At 40.7% G+C, this 18715-nt stretch overlaps 1 protein-coding gene across 3 annotated transcripts in view; it reads left to right on the forward strand.

Moving 5' to 3' along the window:
- LOC137291758 (kin of IRRE-like protein 1) overlaps positions 1–18715 on the forward strand; it is a 117440-nt gene that overhangs the window by 73561 nt on the left and 25164 nt on the right. For all 3 annotated transcript variants that reach the window (XR_010957279.1, XM_067823273.1, XM_067823286.1), the window contains exon 4: positions 10575–10695. Coding sequence is in view for 2 of the 3 variants with exons in the window: in XM_067823273.1 (XP_067679374.1) it covers positions 10602–10695 (94 nt within the window). In the remaining variant the exon portion in view is untranslated. The remainder of the gene's footprint in view (positions 1–10574; positions 10696–18715) is intronic.

Genomic DNA, 18715 nt, shown 5'->3' on the forward strand with positions numbered 1-18715 from the left:
TGACAAGAGGTAGGATCTGACAAGTGACCATTTGAAGGATTTGAGCTCTGAAAAGTGACTAGAGACTATTGACAACTGGTAGGATCTGAGCTCTGGCGACTAGTGACAACTGGTAGGATCTGAGCTCTGACTGGTGACTAGTGACAACTGGTAGGATCTGAGCTCTGACTGGTGACTAGTGACAACTGGTAGGATCTGAGCTCTGACTGGTGACTAGTGACAACTGGTAGGATCTGATCTCTGACTGTTTACTAGTGACAACAGGTAGGATCTGAGCTCTGGTGACTAGTATCAACTGGTAGGATCTGAGCTCTGACTGGTGACTACTGACAATTCGTAGGATCTGAGCTCTGACTGGTAACTAGTGACACCTGGTAGGATCTGAGCTCTGACTGGTAACTAGTGACAACAGGTAGGATCTGAGCTCTGGTGACTAGTGACAACTGGTAGGATCTGAGCTCTGACTGGTAACTAGTGACAACTCGTAGGATCTGAGCTCTGACTGGTAACTAGTGACAACTGGTAGGATCTGAGCTCTGACTGGTAACTAGTGACAACTGGTAGGATCTGAGCTCTGGTGACTAGTAACAACTGGTAGGATCTGATCTCTGACTGGTGACTAGTGACAACTTGTAGGATCTGAGCTCTGACTGGTGACTAGTGACAACTTGTGGGATCTGAGCTCTGGCGACTAGTGACAACTGGTAGGATCTGAGCTCTGACTGGTGACTAGTGACAACTGGTTTGATCTGAGCTCTGACTGGTGACTAGTGACAACTGGTAGGATCTGAGCTCTGACTGGTAACTAGTGACAACAGGTAGGATCTGAGCTCTGACTGGTGACTAGTGACAACTGGTAGGATCTGAGCTCTGACTGGTGACTAGTGACAACTCGTAGGATCTGAGCTCTGACTGATAGGTCTGAGTCTTCAGACAGTAACTGATACACTGGCAACTGCCAGATGAAGAAAATACAGGAAAGATAATAGACAAGAAAGGTGTAAAAACACAATCTGATGTAATATGCTCCCAGAATGTCAGTGTGAAACAGCTGTAAGAAAGTTTACATTGTGATGCATGCTCGTGTGGGTCATGACATGTGGGTAAGTATACATGTAGGCCGCCAGGAATAGCTGGCAGAGAGCTCCAACATGTAGCATTCAGTGTCAGTCACAAGTCTGCACAACACACACCTAAAGTCAAGACATTTATTGCTGTTTTCATCAGGTATTGCAATGACTACCACAGCTATACAACTACAACCCAGCAGCGTATGGTGGCATGGATGTGTGTGTAGAGTCATGTTGTGTGGACCCCAATCTGTTTTGCCTTAAACTTTCCAATATCAATGAATACATCACTCTGAGGAAGGAGATGTAAGATAAGATGGGATAGACAAAAATGTTTTATCACATAGCATGCCATGAAGAAACAGTGGCAATACTGTCTAAACTACAAACATAAACAAAGATATAGAAATACATATAAATGATCTGTCTTGTAAGAATTTCACTAATTGGTTGACATGGAAACAATATGTGGAGACTATGGCCACACACAGAATTCATTTGAAATTGTGAATATGATGACATATTTTGGAATAATTAGTTATTGTTTCAGTGAACCTAATCTATCGTCAGGTGTTATATTTCAGTTTAATACGTGGACATTTCAATATTTGAACAGGATAACATTTGAAGCCTCTGATAAAATTTCCGGGCATCAAAACCAAAGAACAACTCCAAACCTTTGCTTTGCATACTAAATTTTATGTATATGTTGGTTAATCAAAAAATTATATCATGTGTATGCATGTGTTAGAGAGTCGCTGAAAGCAACAGTGATGTAGTACTATGTGATGTGACCTGTGAATAGGCCTTCAGCAACCCAGGCTTACTATAAGAGGCGACTGTGCTTTTCATAAGAGGCGACCAACAGTTCTCATTTGTGCAGATCAATGCTGATGCTGTCAATCATTGGATTGTCTTGTCCAGACTCAATTGTTTACAGACCGCCACCATATGGGTGGAATATTGCTTAGTGCAGTGTGTAACTAGACTCACTCACTCACTACAATGAGATATTTTAAATGACTCTAACCTATTTTCATTTTTGTGCAGTAATGTTATGGTATCATTTTCTTTGCTTTCTGCTTAAGTTTGATATTTTACTCCTTTGCATGCCATTCTGTTAGGTATGTATATATACATATTTTTCTTTATATGGTATTCGAGTGGAAACTGGAACCGTGGGTGAGTGTGATTATACAAAGAATTATGTAATGTTGCATCAGATCATCGAGCAGCTGAAGACAAGACTCATGGAAAGGGGCATAACTCATTATGTCATGAGTTATAAGACTATATTTTACAGGTGTTCTCCTTGTATTGTCAGAGCTTCAGAGTGAACGTAGAACCTTCTCCCATTTATTCTCATATTTGCCAAGTAGGTGCAACTCAGTGGCGGTCCCAAGGGAGGGATTCAGGGGGTTCAAACCCCTAGGAGCCCCCTTTCAAAATGCCTGGATCTGTCCATGCATCACATCAGCCAGTGAGATAGACGATCTGGCAGACAACTGCCATGATTATGGGTGATGAAAAGTACCATAATTTTTAAATAGACCCATTTGTTTTTGCTGAGCAGTTAATGACTATCCATGAATGTGAGGTACACCACTATCAACCTGCAGCTAACTAAACAACAGTCTAACTAGTGGAAGTATCTGTAGTCATCTGTATAGAAGGAGATGGCTGGTAGTGTGACATCTTCATTTCTCTGTGATTCCAAAGGTGTGATTCTGTCTTACTGCAGGACTAATGCCTTCAAATAAGACCATCTAGACAAATGGTATGCCTATCTGCTTTATCATCAGAAATTCAAGGCAAACATTGCGTTCCATCAGGATAAGACACATGTGCTCTGCTCTGTTATCATTGCGGCTGCAATGCACGATTGTGGCTCTGAACTCAACTAGCATCTTTCATATTCACCAGATCCTCACCATAAGACTCCACAACCCTAAACCAAATCCGTATGTAGTTCTTCTCGTTCAGCTTATTGCGAGTAGCATGGTGCATTGTGAAGTGTTTGTTACTGCATGCACTCGTCTCTTAAATAATGCAAAAATTTGTATATAGTACAGCTGTATGACAGTTCTAATGAAGAAAACGGCACAATGCATTGGTACATTTCTGTATTCAAATTCTGGCTAGGGAATATATCTATACAGAACAGTACCCATGCCAATAGCAACCCCTTCAGCCTGAATAACACATATTGGGGGCATCATTTCTGTAGAGGGCCATTTACTCCACCATTTCCACCAATCCATCTACAATCCAGATGCCTCAGCTTGACTGACTAACATGTTTGAACCCTGGAGGGGATTATGTTGGAAAATAATTAGTAGACACACCAATCAGCACATGCCATCCTAATTTGGCTGAGAAGTTTTCAGTGACCTCTCATAGAAGTGCATAGTGCCTATTGCTTTTGAAGGGTTGCGGCATCGTGGCTGTTAATGATAGCTGCTTTGGGTCTGGTGTGAAAATGTGGTCTAAGTTTTTATGAATTGTTCCCTTTCCCTGAGTTTGAATGTTTTGTATGTGGCTGGACATAGCTGGTGGTTCAGTATCTGGAGACTGGGTAGTAGCATGGTTGGCATAGTTGGGGCTGGGTGTTTGTTTGGCAGCTGACCAGACTGCCATCTCTGGTTAGACATGTTTTGACATGGACGGAGAGTGAGATAGACAGCTGGCATGCTCCATATCAATATGGCAGCATGGGACAATGCTTGCATTACCTCCATTAGTCTGTCTCTCGATCCCAGAACCACATTATTTCCCCCACTTCCTAGCCCTGTCTGCAATGCTAAAGTCTTAAATGAAGCAAGTCTAGATTTCCTCAGGTTCTTATCTTTGGTCTCCCAGAATTTTCTTTTTTCAGTTTATATGGGTTACTTTGTTACTATCAAACTTACATATTTTCAGTGTGAGAGATGGTGTGTCTGTCTGTATGTGTATATGTATGTCTGTCTGTGTGTGAGTGAGTCTGTGCGCATGTGTGAGCGAGAGAAAAGACTTGTATTCCTGTATGATAGTACCTGTCTATATAGACAGCTGAATTAGGATATATTCTTTGTGATGTACTGTAATCAATAGATTGATATACATTACCAACATATGACCACATTAAACAGTATGACACTGAAAAGTGCTTACACTGACAGTAAGGCTCTGGCATGGAGGTTGGATGGGTAACCCCTCAGTCTGATTCATAGAATTAGCTACTCCTTATTGGTGTCAAAACAATAATCAGTACAGTTCAGTCTACATTCAGTACCTTGTTCCGCAACTCATCTAAAGGTGCAGGAAGTAAACTTAGCACATACAGATAAGTGAAACAAAATTAGAGCCTGTCACATGTTCTTTTTTTGAGACATTAAAGTGACCACGTATGTGAATAAGTATGCATCAGGAAGCCACTCTGATTCCATGACTTCATTCTAACTGTGTCAGTGTGGGAGATACCAACCACAATGTATCACACTTTACCAAACATAATATGGAAAGTGTTATGCTAAATTCATCATGATTTAGCCACATTGAAGATAATTATATACTTTTCCTTATACTTAGGTCTGGGCATGGCTGTACTTTGGTTGATTCTATACTTAGGTTGAGGTTAAACATGGGCTGAGACTATACCTAGCTGAGGCTATGCTAAGGCTGATGATGTACATTGGTTGAGACTATACTAAGGTAGAAGCTATACTAAGGTAGACATTGTACATTGGTTGAGGCCTTCCTAAGGTAGATCCTATACTAAGGTAGACACTCTACATTGGTTGAGGCTATACTAAGCTAGATGCTAAACAAAGGTAGACACTGTACATTGGTTGATGCTATACTAAGCTAGATGCTATACTAAGGTAGACACTGTACATTGGTTGAGGCTATGTTTAGCTAGACGGTACTAAGGTAGACATTGTACATTGGTTGAGGCTATACTAAGCTAGGTGGTATACTAAGGTAGACACTGTACATTGGTTGAGACTATACTAAGCTAGATGGTATACTAAGGTAGACACTACATTGGTTGAGGCTATGCTAAGGTTGATGTGATAGTAAGGTTGATGCTATACTAAGGTAGACACTGTATATGGGTTTAGGCTATACTAAGGCAGATGCTATATTGAGGTTGAGGTTATACTAAGGTTGATGCTATGCTGAGGTTGAGGCTGTACTCAGGTTAATGCTATACTAAGGTAGACACTGTACGTTGGTTGATGCTATACTAAGGTTGATGTTATACTTAGATTGATGTTATGCTAAGGCTGATGCTATACTAAGGTTGAGGCAATACTAAACTAGACGCTGTACATTGGTTGAGGCAGTACTAGGAAGGAGGTTGGACACATGGCACTTTTAGATTAACATGAGTCATCCAGTCATGCAGTGACTGTGGAGTATGTGGCACTCCTCTTCCCTTCTGCATTCGTTTATTATTAAAGGTGATAGCTTGCTAGTAGAGGACTTGAGAAACTGCTCCCCAAGCCATGCTTGTACACATGTATGCTCACAGGTTGATGGGGTCGGTGTTACACCACAGTGCTTTGTGTTGCCTGACAGTTGATTCAGCTCACTGGAATGTTGTCTGGGCCATCTTGATGATGAGGATCGGTAGCTGTGTTGTGTCGTGTAGTATTCTCAGGAGAAATAGGGAATTCATGCTTCCATTGTCAGTACAAAAAAAGAGAAGCAATAAAAAATTGTTTTCACTTAAGGTGGTTTCAAATGTACCTAGTTTTCCATGTTGAAGAGACAGGTGAAACTATTAGTGGATTCTGTGGTTTCTTTGCATGGTTGTGGAAATCTGTTCCACATCTCTCGGGGATGTGTGGATTGTGTCCTTCTTGTTGTAGGTAGATAGTTGCGGATTTTTCAAACTCATGTGTGAATTACTTCTGAGTTTGATGTGACACCCACAGTTCATGCGTGATAAAATTCTCAAACCCAGAATGTAGAGCTCCATCTATTTCTGAAGCTGACACATAAAGGTAGAGATTAAAATGTATCTTTATTAACTCTTTCTTTGTAAGAGGTGACTATTAGGATCGCGTGATGAGACTTGCTAGCTTGGTTGATACATGTCATCGATTCCCAATTGTGCGGATCCATGCTCATGATGTTGATCATTGGATTGTTTGGTCCAGACTCGATTAATTACATATTGCAGCCATGTACAGTGTTCCCAGAAATTATTGAGAAAATCTTTGTTTTTTTTAATAATGATGCTAAGATTGGAAAAAGGGCTTTCACTATGCACTAAGCATACTAAATAAGGGAGACAACTCTTGAAGGCTTAGAAGGCAGCTCATTACGTCAAAAGTTATCTCCCTTGTCTGAGCAGACGGCTTCCTGTGTTGACATGGCAGAATTTACAGCAAGAGAGAAAAGAAAGCTCATTCTAGATGATTTTGAAAGGGGCCAGGCTGATGCTAAAGTGTTAGCTTGTAGACATGGTATTCCTCTGTCTACAGTATACAGAACTTTGAAAAATATTCAAACAGGAACCGGGATAGAGCACAAAGCAGGGGCAGGTCGGCCTAGGAAATTCAGTGTTGTGGATCGCCGAAGACTTGGGCAGATTGTGAGTAGGGGCAAATTGAAAAGTGTTGAGAACATCAGAAATGAAATGATTAGCAGAGGAAGTCCTCAGGTATGCAATGAAACAGTTAGGCAGGAATTACAGAGACTTAATTGGGTGAAAAAACGTGGAATTCCCTCGCCGTTGATGAAAGATGCACAAAAGGAAAAACGTTTAAACTGGTGTTGGGCTCATGAAAATCAAGATTGGGATAATGTTTTCTTTTCGGATGAAAGTTCTGTTTGGCTTTTCCCTAATTGTGTGAAAATTTGGACCAAAGATACTGTCAAACCTATCTACCAGCGACCAAAACATAGCCCGAAGTTTCACATGTGGGGTGGCATATCAGCTCGCGGAGTGACGCCATTGTGTGTTTTCACGGGAAACTTGACAAAAGAAAGATACGTTGACATTCTAAATGGTCACCTTCTTCCGACAGCACAAACATTGTATGAAGATGATTGGATTTTCCAGCATGATAATGACCCAAAACACACTGCGCGCTACACAAAACAGTGGTTGTTGGGCAAAAATGTTCAAGTTTTAGACTGGCCCAGTTACAGCCCAGACCTAAACCCAATTGAGAATATGTGGGGAGTCATGAAGGACAGAATAAACCAAAAGGAACTGAGAAATATTGAAGATATGAAGGCCGAGGTGGTCCAATATTGGGATACCCTGTCACACGATTACCTACAAACTTTGATGGGTAGTGTGCCTAGGCGTATTCAGGCATGCATTGCTGAGCGAGGAGGTCTAACAAAGTACTAAAACAAGACTGAGACTGTAAAAGGATGATGTTTTAACATGTTTATGTAAGTAAAACGCCAGAAGTTAATAAACGTAATGAGTTACATGACGCAACATGATTCTCAATAATTTCTGGGAATACTATATGAGGAATATTGCTGAGTGTGGCATAAAACTAAAACTACATAGCCAGCAGAACTATATCCATCTCCAGACTATCTATGTAACCAGCCAGATGAACTCTTTTCCAGTCTGTAATGCATCCTTCGTTCTGAAGAGTCTGCTTGCATTTTGTGGTGTGTTGAGATTTTGACATACCTCCATAAACATGCTTTAGGAAGACCTGGCATGTGTTGAGAGACTATACTGGTGTTGCGTTACATAATAGACAGTCTATGTACTGTCATGTAAACAGCCCTTGTGCCTGCTGTAATGTCCTGCTGGCAGGCTACATATTCACCATGGAGAATTCTGTTTTGTCTGTTTGCTGCCAGTGACTTGTGAAATGGCCATATTCTTTTGCCATCAGTGATGAGGGGTTGCTGACATGTAAAGGAGATTTCAAAAAGGATTGCTGATGTCGATTTAACCAGACTTTTTCGCTCAATATTATCATGTTCTATGTAATCCTGCCACTGTGGGGTAGCCTTGTGGTTAAAGCATTCTCTTGTCATGCCGAAGACCTGGGTTCGAATGCGCATGTGGGTATAATGTGTGAAGCCCATTTCTGGTGTTTCCAGCCATGATATTGCTAGAATATTGCTGAAAGTGGTGTCAAACCGTACTCACTCACTCACTCACTCACTCACTCCTGTCACTGTAGGTAGACCTTAGTACTGAAGCTTCGGAAGCTCACAGTAATGGCGTCACCGAGCACAGAATGGGCTAACATGAGCGAAATACCATTGTCATAGTACTCTCTTTTGTACAGCATTAGGTGTCAGCAGAACTTCACCAATTTGGGCACAGAAATAGGTCTGGTGGTGAAACCTTGCAATATTTTCCTTCCCCTCGGTGGGTATTAAGAACCAAATAGTTGGCATACTTACGAAGAGCATTTTACTATTCTGGGGGACAGTGATGATCTTGTCTTCTTGTTTATTTTGAAACCTTCTTCATATGACCAATAAAAGTGAGTCAGCAATGATGTCACTCTGGTGTTTGTCATCGAGTTATGTAGTTGGGAAAGTAGCTTCAAACAAAAGATTTCTTCACAGAATCTTTCTGGTCCAAAGTCACCAGACCGTAAGTTGGCTGTTGTTTTTTGTAGTACATCTGGTGTTGTTACAGCTGTTTCTGTATCCAAAGGATAAATGAACTTGCACTTGAAACAGTGTATGAGTAGGTCATCATGGCTTTTGGCTTTTGTCATCAGAGGTCATTTCTCATTGATTATCTCTTAGATCATTATAGTTTACCTCATTGTCTCATTGTTTACAGGTTGATTGATTTATGTGTAGTTATTCTGAATGTTTGCTCCTATAAAGTGGTCTTTATAGTATCTGTGGTAGAGCGTTGGTTTCCATGGTATCTGTAGTATCTGTGTTAGCTAATGCCCATGGTAGAACTTTTGGAAGTTTTTGATTGACTTCAACTGAAACTGGTGGTGGTGCTCTTTTCTGGAGCAGAAATTTAAAACCTTTCAGTTGTCCTTCATGATAGGTCTGGAGGTGAAGTGGGAATTATTTTTATACTTTTGGATTTCTCAATAAAAGAATTTTTGCTTTTCCATGGCAAGAAGTTCTCCTTTCCATAACAGAACTTTAACATCATTCAATGTTTATTCACCAAACTTGGCTCAAAGATGGGTCTGGTGGTGGAACCTTTCAATACTCTCCTACTACTTTGTGGGTATTCAAGAAACAACTAGCTGACATATTTATGAAGAGTATTTTACCATTGTGGGGGATATTGACGACTTTGTCTCCTTGTTTATTATTGAAGACCTTATTTCTTTATGGTCAGTGAAGTGAGTTAAGTGACTTCACTGTAGTGTTTGTCACTGAGTTATGTAGTTGTGTTTAGATAGTAGCTTCAAACAGGAGATTTCTTAACAGAATCTTGATGGTCCACAATCATCAGATCATAAATCAAATTATGTACAATTGTTCACAATTGCTGCCTTCTTTTAAAAAATGATGTGCTGAATGTGGCAATAAAAAAACTGACAGTTTAAAGATGGTGCATCCAGACACATGCCTCTGGTAGACAATATTTAACAGTCCATATATATTTACTCCACCAGTTACAAATTAGGCTGCACGTAATGACATTTACTGTTCAGCTCTTCGCTGAATGTGTACAAAGTAATTTCCACAAATATGGTATATAGATTTAGTGAATGTTACAGCCCTGATAATTACCTGTCAAGAGACATGGGGCACATAAAGCATATATTCTGGAATAGGGAGTGGGGATCTATAGTACAGACTGTATTCTGGAATAGGGAGTGGGCAGCTAGAGTACAGACTGTATTCTGGAATAGGGAGTGGGCAGCTAGAGTACAGACTGTATTCTGGAATAGGGAGTGGGCATCTAGAGTACAGACTGTATTCAGGAATAAGGAATGGGCACCTAGAGTACAGATTGTATTCTGGAATAAAGAATAGGGCAATGTGGGCACATAAAGCATATATTCTGGAATAGGGAGTGGGGATCTATAGTACAGACTGTATTCTGGAATAGGGAGTGGGCAGCTAGAGTACAGACTGTAGTCTGGAATAAGGAATGGCATATACACTACAACCTGTGTTCTGAAATGGGGAGTGGGCACCTAGAGTACAGACTGTATTCTGGAATAGGCAGTGGACACATACACTACAGCCTGTGTTCTGAAACACGGAGTGGGCACCTAGAGTACAGACTGTATTCTGGAATAGGGAGTGGGCACACATGGTTTTGCTGTGATTTAACTTTGATCTACAGAATTCAATGGAATCCCCTTCAAAAACATTCGATGTGTCATTTGATCTAATATTGAATATGTTCAAAATTGTAGTGCACTACAGAGTGACATATCTTGCATTAGTCCAAAGTACATTTTAGGAATTCATTCATCCTTTTGATTTTTCAAGATAATATCTTACTTCAACTCTTTATTGATGTCAGACTACAACAAGAGTCAAACCTGAACAAAACCATATGTTGTCTGACTAACAGAATTTTTTTACTTGCAGAAATTACACCAACATCAGGTTTCCAAGATGTCTGCCTGGTTACTTCCTGTGGACAGGCACAGCTTCCTGCAGACAGTTCAACATATCCTCTACATCTGTGTAACTCTTCTCTTCTCGGAAGGTAAGAAAATGTGTAACTAGGATATAGTGTACACGTAAACCACAAGAGACCTTAACAAAACTTATAACACAAAAGGGTAAGCACAGTAGTTGGGACAGTGAAACACATGCATGCATGTGATGAGTGTTAACTTAGACCAACCCCACTTGTTCTCGATGTTTCAATTAATGTGCATACCCCTTGTGATACAAACCAATAACAGCGATTTGAAAGTATGATCGTTTGTAAACAACTTTTAGAGTAGAATAGAATTGTGAGATTTAAATGTTCAAAGGACAAGGTAAAATTATGAGGATTCACAATCACTTTTTATTCAATTCACACTTTTGTTTAAAGTGAAATACATAAGTATGTTTTTGCTGCAAATAGAATATAGTAACTTGGTGTCTGTCCTGGACACACTCAGGTCAACCAGTCTTTAACTATTACATGGGGTTCCACACACACACATCCCAAACTCATACAGTTCTTGATATCCTTTCTCCCCTTCAGCTGTTAGCCATAAGTGCATCATGACCAATTATTGCAACCACCAGTGGTGTTTGATCTTACTTGTACTGAAACCAGCTCCGGGTGCAATATCAGACTCGGTGCACCTGTCATTTGATCAATGATCACCATCTGCCATCTTCAGCTATTATTGTTCCATTTTTTAAAGTTAAGCATGAGCGAGGCATAAGGGTAAATGATCACTGGCAGCCATGTTTACCGCGTGGAGTACTGCATATGAAACACTTCGACTTGATAACCCCAATCTGCTGCCTCAAAGATGTACAATCCAAATAAAACAATGTACTGGGAGTAAAAGATAAGAGCAGACTGCAGCAGTCATTTGGGTAATAATGTTAAAGATAATATACTGGTGTATAATCAGCTGCACACACTTCACAACAGACCAGTGCCTTCCCCCCTCCAGGGACTTTCACACTGCACTTGCACTCATCTACAATATGGAGTTAAGTCTCATTCATTTCACTGATAAGGGGGGTTGTAGAGCAGTGGACAACATCAAAGGCCACCCAAAAGACGCTGAGGTTACTAACTCGCAACCTCATTTTGATAATTTGAAAGTATGAAAGTAATGTTTGTTTGATTTTGTGTCTTTGTTTTTTTTCATTAATTTGTACATGTTGTTATCATGGTTATTCCAAGACACATATCTACCTTCAAATCCCTTGCTTCATCCACACGTCTTCCTGTTGGAACGAACCATTGTTGTCGCTAGAGACCCGTTAAGGCCCGGGATAGAATCTTGGCCTTTAGTATCCCATGCATGTTGTAACAGGCAACTAACGGGACTGGGTGGTCAGACTCACTGACTGTCACATGTCATCAGATTGATGCTCATGCTGTTGATCACTGATTGTGTGGTCCAGACTCGATTATTTACGGGCCGTATAGCTGGAATATTGCTGAATGCGGCCTAAAACTAACCTCACTCACTAAGAGGTCCACCAACCCTTGATCTGTACACAGGCGAAGGGAAGGGGTGTATTTTATATCACAAGTTATTACTCAAGTGCTTGATCAAAACAAATAATCTCTGATGTAATTATCTTTGGAAGTAATGATATTTATGTAGAGATTATTTCACCTAATGAGGAGGTGGTGTGGTAGTCCAGTGGTTAAGGTGTATGCTCATAACGCTGAAGACCTGGGTTTCTGGTGTCACCCCACTTTGATATTGCTGGAATATTGCTAAAAGTGGCAAAAAAACACACATTTACTCATCTAATGAGTTTAAAATGTTACTGTGTTGACCTTAAGTGGCAGAAAGAACCATTGCAAGGGTCATTTGTGTTTAGCGAAGGTCAACATGGCAGTCATATTAATCAGGCTGGTAACAGCTAAGTACAATTTGATAGGACACATGACTTATAAATGGTCAGAAGGAAAACTGTGCAAACATAGAGTTTACTGTGAATGAAGCTGATATCACATTTGTCCAGATGATTCATACATGTGCAGGCAAAATTATTACTGGATGTAAGCTTACTCATAAAATGTTGTTGGATATGGGTTTAAGGCTAAAGGAGTAGGGTTGTGTTTCTCATCGTTTTCACAACTGAGCAATTTGCAGTTACTGATACTTGTGTCACAGGTCTGTGTGTACGTAGCACCACGTATTGTGACATCTGTCTGGGCTTCCAATGTGTACCTACTGCTGCTGTGGTCCCTACGACACATCAGTGGCTGCCCACCAGATGGCTTGTAGTCTGAGTATGTTCACAGCAGACATGGCCATTAGGTTGTAGGATCAGGTAGGCGATTTACCTACTATGTTGGCAGACTGAGTGTTACAGTCGTGCACAACTTGCATCTGTCTGGTGACTACTGGCAGCAGCTGAAGGAATTAATGGCAAGCTGAAGGCAAATGTTCACTCACTTAACTCTGCACCATCAATACAAGACTTCATGCTTGGTTCAGGTAATCACTGCAAGTCATTCCAGAGGTGGACCTGCTACAGTCTACACAACATGAACAGACAGATGGACCATTGCTTGTGTCCTAGTCACTATGGTAAGATATGTAGGACACATAGCAGATGGTGCCCTAGTTACTATCGTGACACATGAAGGACACATGGCAGATAGTGTCTTAGTCACTATGTTGAGACATGAAGGACACACGGCTGATGGTGTCCTAGTTACTATGTTGAGACATGAAGGACAGGACAGATGGTGCCCTAGTCACTATGTTGAAACATGAAGGACACATGGCAGATGGTGCCCTAGTTACTATGGTGAGACATGAAGGACACACGGGAGATGGTGTCCTAGTCACTATGTTGAGACATGAAGGACACATGGCAGATTGTATCCTAGTCACTAGTCACTATGTTGAGACATGAAGGACAGAGAGGGGATGTTGGCCTTGTCACTATGTTGAGACATGAAGGCACTATGGTGAGATATGAAGAACACATGGCAGATGGTGCCCTAGTTACTATGTTGAGACATGAAGGACACACGGCTGATGGTGTCCTAGTTACTATGTTGAGACATGAAGGACACTTGGCAGATGGTGCCCTAGTCACTATGTTGAGACATGAAGGACACACGGCAGATGGTGTCCTAGTCACTATGTTGAGACATGAAGGACAGAGAGAGGATGTTGGCCTTGTCACTATGTTGAGACATGAAGGCACTATGGTGAGATATGATGGACATATGGCAGATGGTGTCCTAGTCACTATGTTGAGACATGAAGGACAAATGGCAGATGGTGCCCTAGTCACTATGGTGCGATATGAAGGACACATGGCAGATTTTCCTGGTCACTATGTTGAGACATGAAGGACACACGGCAGATGGTGTCCTAGTCACTATGTTGAGACATGAAGGACAGAGAGAGGATGTTGGCCTTGTCACTATGTTGAGACATGAAGGCACTATGGTGAGATATGATGGACATATGGCAGATGGTGTCCTAGTCACTATGTTGAGACATGAAGGACAAATGGCAGATGGTGCCCTAGTCACTATGGTGCGATATGAAGGACACATGGCAGATTTTCCTGGTCACTATGTTGAGACATGAAGGACACATGGCAGATTTTCCTGGTCACTATGTTGAGACATGAAGGACACATGGCAGATTTTCCTGGTCACTATGGTGAGATATGAAGGACACATGGCAGATGGTGCCTTAGCCACTATGGTGAGACATGAAGGACACATGGCAGATGGTGCCCTAGTCACTATGGTGAGATGTGAAGAACACATGGCAGATGGTGGCCTATTTAGTATAGTGAGACATCATGTCTATTGGATTATTTACAGGTAAGATGGAGAGAGCAGCTACACTCAAAGATTGTAATCCCACTTTGATGTATCAAGTGTATGCCTGTCTTGAAGTAGAAAATGGTCCCTTCACATTTTCACTGTATTTATATATTTTCAGTTATATCAAACTTTGGATAACTTAAAGTATTTACATATGCCCCCTCCACTTCAGCATGCCACGTTTGACTGATCTCTTCATGGCAAAGGTTATAGAAGCATGTTATTGGCAGGGATAGTGTATGTGTAGGGAAACTGCTTGCCATGTTTGACTGATCCCTTCATAGCAAAGGTTATGGCATGTTATTGGTATGGACAGTGTAAGGAAACTGCATGCTGAGAAAAATATGTGTTCATGTTCCTCACTGTTAGGTGGAAGCACCTTTACTGAGTCGATTGTATTGACATGCAGGCAAAGAGTGGCAACTGTGAATCCCAGGGGAGTACTACATACATAGTAGATGCAGAAATTCCTTTAGGCACCTTACATTCATCTTTAGAGAAAGGAACCAGTTAGCAGTAGGGCGAATCCAGCAGTAGCCACCAGTAATACATGCTCTCCATCAGTAGGTGCTTGACAGCATCCTTGTGAGCACAGCATGGTGAGACATTAAGGACACATGACAGATAGTGTCCTAGAACACAGTAAGGAGTTGACTAGTGACTGAGTAGGATTCACCTAGAGACTGATTAGGACTCACCTAGACACTGAGTAGGACTCACCTAGAGCCTGAGTAGGATTCACCTAGACACCGAGTAGGACTCATCAAGAGATTGAGTAGAGCTCACTAAGAGACTTGACTAGAGCACACCGAGTGACTGAGTAGGACTCTGTTAGAGATTGACTAGGACTCGCCTAGAGACTGAGTAAGACTCGTTTAGACACTGAGTAGGACTTACCTAAACACTGAGTAGGAATGACCTAAATATTGAGTAGGACTCACCTGAACACTGAGTACGACTAACCTACAGTCGAAGTAACACTCTCCTAGAGAGTAGGACTCAATTAGACACTGAATAGGACTCACCTAAACACTGAGTAGGACTTGATTAGACACTGAATAGGACTGACCTTTAGTCCAAGCAAGACTCACTTAGAGACTGAATAGGACTCGCCAAGAGACTGAATAGATTCACCTAGAGACTGAACAGGACTCACTGAGTAGGACTCACCTAGAGACTCAGTACGACTCACCTTGAGACTGAGAAGGATTCACATAGATAATACTAGATCTTCACACACAGTAAGATTATACATCAACATGGCCTATCACCAATGTCATGTTTGGTCACATGGTGTTATTCTTAGAATTTTACCTTTGCGTAATGTATATTACCTTTCAAGCACTGACTGCCCAAGGTGAATCTGCATGAATGCTTTGTGGGACCGAAGTCACTATATAATAAATATGATAAAATGCAACGAATTTTGAAGATGTCTACAGATCGAAACAACACTTTTTGCTCAGTTTCATCTTTACATACGCCTGGCCCTCAGTGAACATGTTGCTTCTTGGTTCAAACCCATGACTGGAGGTGTTGTTACAGTGCACATGGTTCTCTCCACATGTGCCCAAGCATGGCAGATATGTTTATCTATAAACACCACCTCACCATTGCTTGAATTTCTTCTTACTTAAAGACAGATGTTTCCCTCACTGCAGTCATCTTTGAAGCTACAACAGACACCATGTTCACACAAACCTATAGCTGTGTGCAACTTGGACACCATGTACACACAAACTTGTAGCTGTGTGCAACTACAGACACTATGTGCTCACAAACCGATAGCTGTGTACAGACACCATCTACACACAAACGGATAGCTGTGTGCAACTACAGGCACAATACTGACTCATCACTGCATTTAAGTTAAACAAATGGACACTGTCATTTATTGTTTGGTCAATATTGGAAGCAAAAGAAATTCTTTCTCATCATGTCAGTGTAAGACATAAACTCCTGCCAAGAATGCACTGCAATGAGGCTGTTGAATGTCTACAAAGGCCATGAAGGGATGTATCCCCCTAACCTGGTGGTGAGGATGGCAGGGCTAGGAAGTGGAGGGAGTAGAGGGGATGGGGTTGAGTGTGAGCCACAAGGAGGGTGATAGCAGGAGATAGTACATGCTAGACCAGGTCACTAGAAGGTCAAACAACACACACACTGCCAAATAAATATCCTCATGCTACAAAAATATCACATGACAAGACCTGAACATATGGCAAGTGATATGTGCAACATAGACAGATTTTATTCTTACCAAGTGTATTATATTGTATAATCTATACACCAGCTGTATATAGGACCAAGTGTTTAATATTATATATACTGTACACCATCTATATGTGGAACCAAGTTTTTTTCATGATGTACTATGCACCGGCTGTATGTGGGACCAAGTGTTTTTTATAGTATACTATGCAACAGTTGTATATGGGCCCAAGTGTTTGATAATATATATTCTATTCACCAGTTATATATGAAATAAAGTGTTTCATATTGTATGTACTATACACCAGTTGTATATGAAACCAAGTGTTTGATATTGTACATACTATACACCAGTTGTATATGAAATAAAGTGTTTAATATTGTATATACTATACACCTGTTGTACATGAAATAAAGTGTTTGATATTGTATATACTATACACCAGTTGTACATGAAATAAAGTGTTTAATATTGTATATACTATACACCAGTTGTACATGAAATAAAGTGTTTGATATTGTATATACTATACACCAGTTGTACATGAAATAAAGTGTTTGATATTATACACTATACATCAGCTGGATATGGGACCAAGTTATTTATTTTTGCTCACTGAAAAATTGCATCTACATTAAATAGTCTCAGTGAGATGAGAGATTTCGGAACACTGGCAGGATTACCTTGATTTACTTCTCTTTTGACTTAAGTTGAGTTTTTACTCAAATTTGAGAAAACGCAGGTAAGTGCATTTCTCAGAATGAACTGAAATCGATATTAGACTCAAATTTAGTGAACAATTTGAGTTTGGTGAATAGATTTCTTAAGTTGTTTAAGCCTTTTTATTGCAAAAATGCAGCTGAGTTAAAAATTTAGCTGTTTCAATTTGTCAAACACAGTGTGAAATTTAAGTAAAAACTTTGTTTGCAAGAAATCAAGGCCTGCTTTAGATTCAGGCACATGACTTAGCCTGTTGTCTGAGGTGGACCAAGTCAGCCACGTGCAGGATGGAGTAGCCTCCCTCTCTGCTACAATGTAAGCCTCCCAGTTGTGTAGCAAAATAAATACTGGTCACAATTTACAGATGCCTTACTACCTTATTTATTTGAGTAAAGGTAAAATGAGAAGTTACAAATCTTTAATGAGTGTGTGATTAGATGGTTCTGCACCAGCTCCACTTGCTGGGATATACTCGAGGACTCTTTGGACTGGAGCACATACACATAGCTCCGCACCTCTCTGGCAGTGGAGCATATGAACATTTGCTTCATAATGTCCATTGCTATGGAGGCAAGTGAATTCTAGCTATCAAACCAGTCAATGGTTTTATTCCAATGGATAAGCACATAGCAGTGTTGGACAGGTATGCTTGTAAATCCTTGGAGGTAATTGCTCAGGTATTTTTAAAAATTGAATGTTTTCCCCTTCTTTGACAAAAGCTGTTGCTGACCAGCATGAGGTATTGATTAACACGGTGTTTAAGTCTTTCCATCCATCTCAAATCCAGGCTGTACCATTAAGCCATCATGTTATTGGGAAAACAGAGAAGATAATCGCTGGAACACAAACGACATGCTGTTTTTTGTTGTGCAGGTTTTCTGCGGAGCGTTAAGGCTGACAGTGGGTTTTGTGCATTGTAGGAGATTACTTCACTTCAAGTGAATCAGGACAAAACAAATTACACATCATTTACTGATATAAGGCAAGTTTGTCTGTAGTACTTGCTCTGTACTGGACCAGGCATAAAGGAATGTGCAGCCCTTGGAACCAGGCAAAGACTGAAGCAGCTACAAGTTGACCTGCCACTCTGGTCATAGATTTTTGAAGCTCTCTTAGCACTAAGATAGTCATAATGTTAATGTATGGCACTTGTGACTATCTTAGCACTAAGAGAAATTTGAAAATCTAGGCCCTGGGCCCCATTTCACAAAGCTGTCCTAAGCCGAAGATCTCATTATGTTTCTCATAGTATTCTTGCTTCCATTTCTATAACATCTTAGGCTTAGGAGAGCTTTGTGAAAT

Source organism: Haliotis asinina, chromosome 1, assembly GCF_037392515.1.
Source record: "Haliotis asinina isolate JCU_RB_2024 chromosome 1, JCU_Hal_asi_v2, whole genome shotgun sequence".
Lineage (NCBI taxonomy): Eukaryota > Metazoa > Mollusca > Gastropoda > Lepetellida > Haliotidae > Haliotis > Haliotis asinina.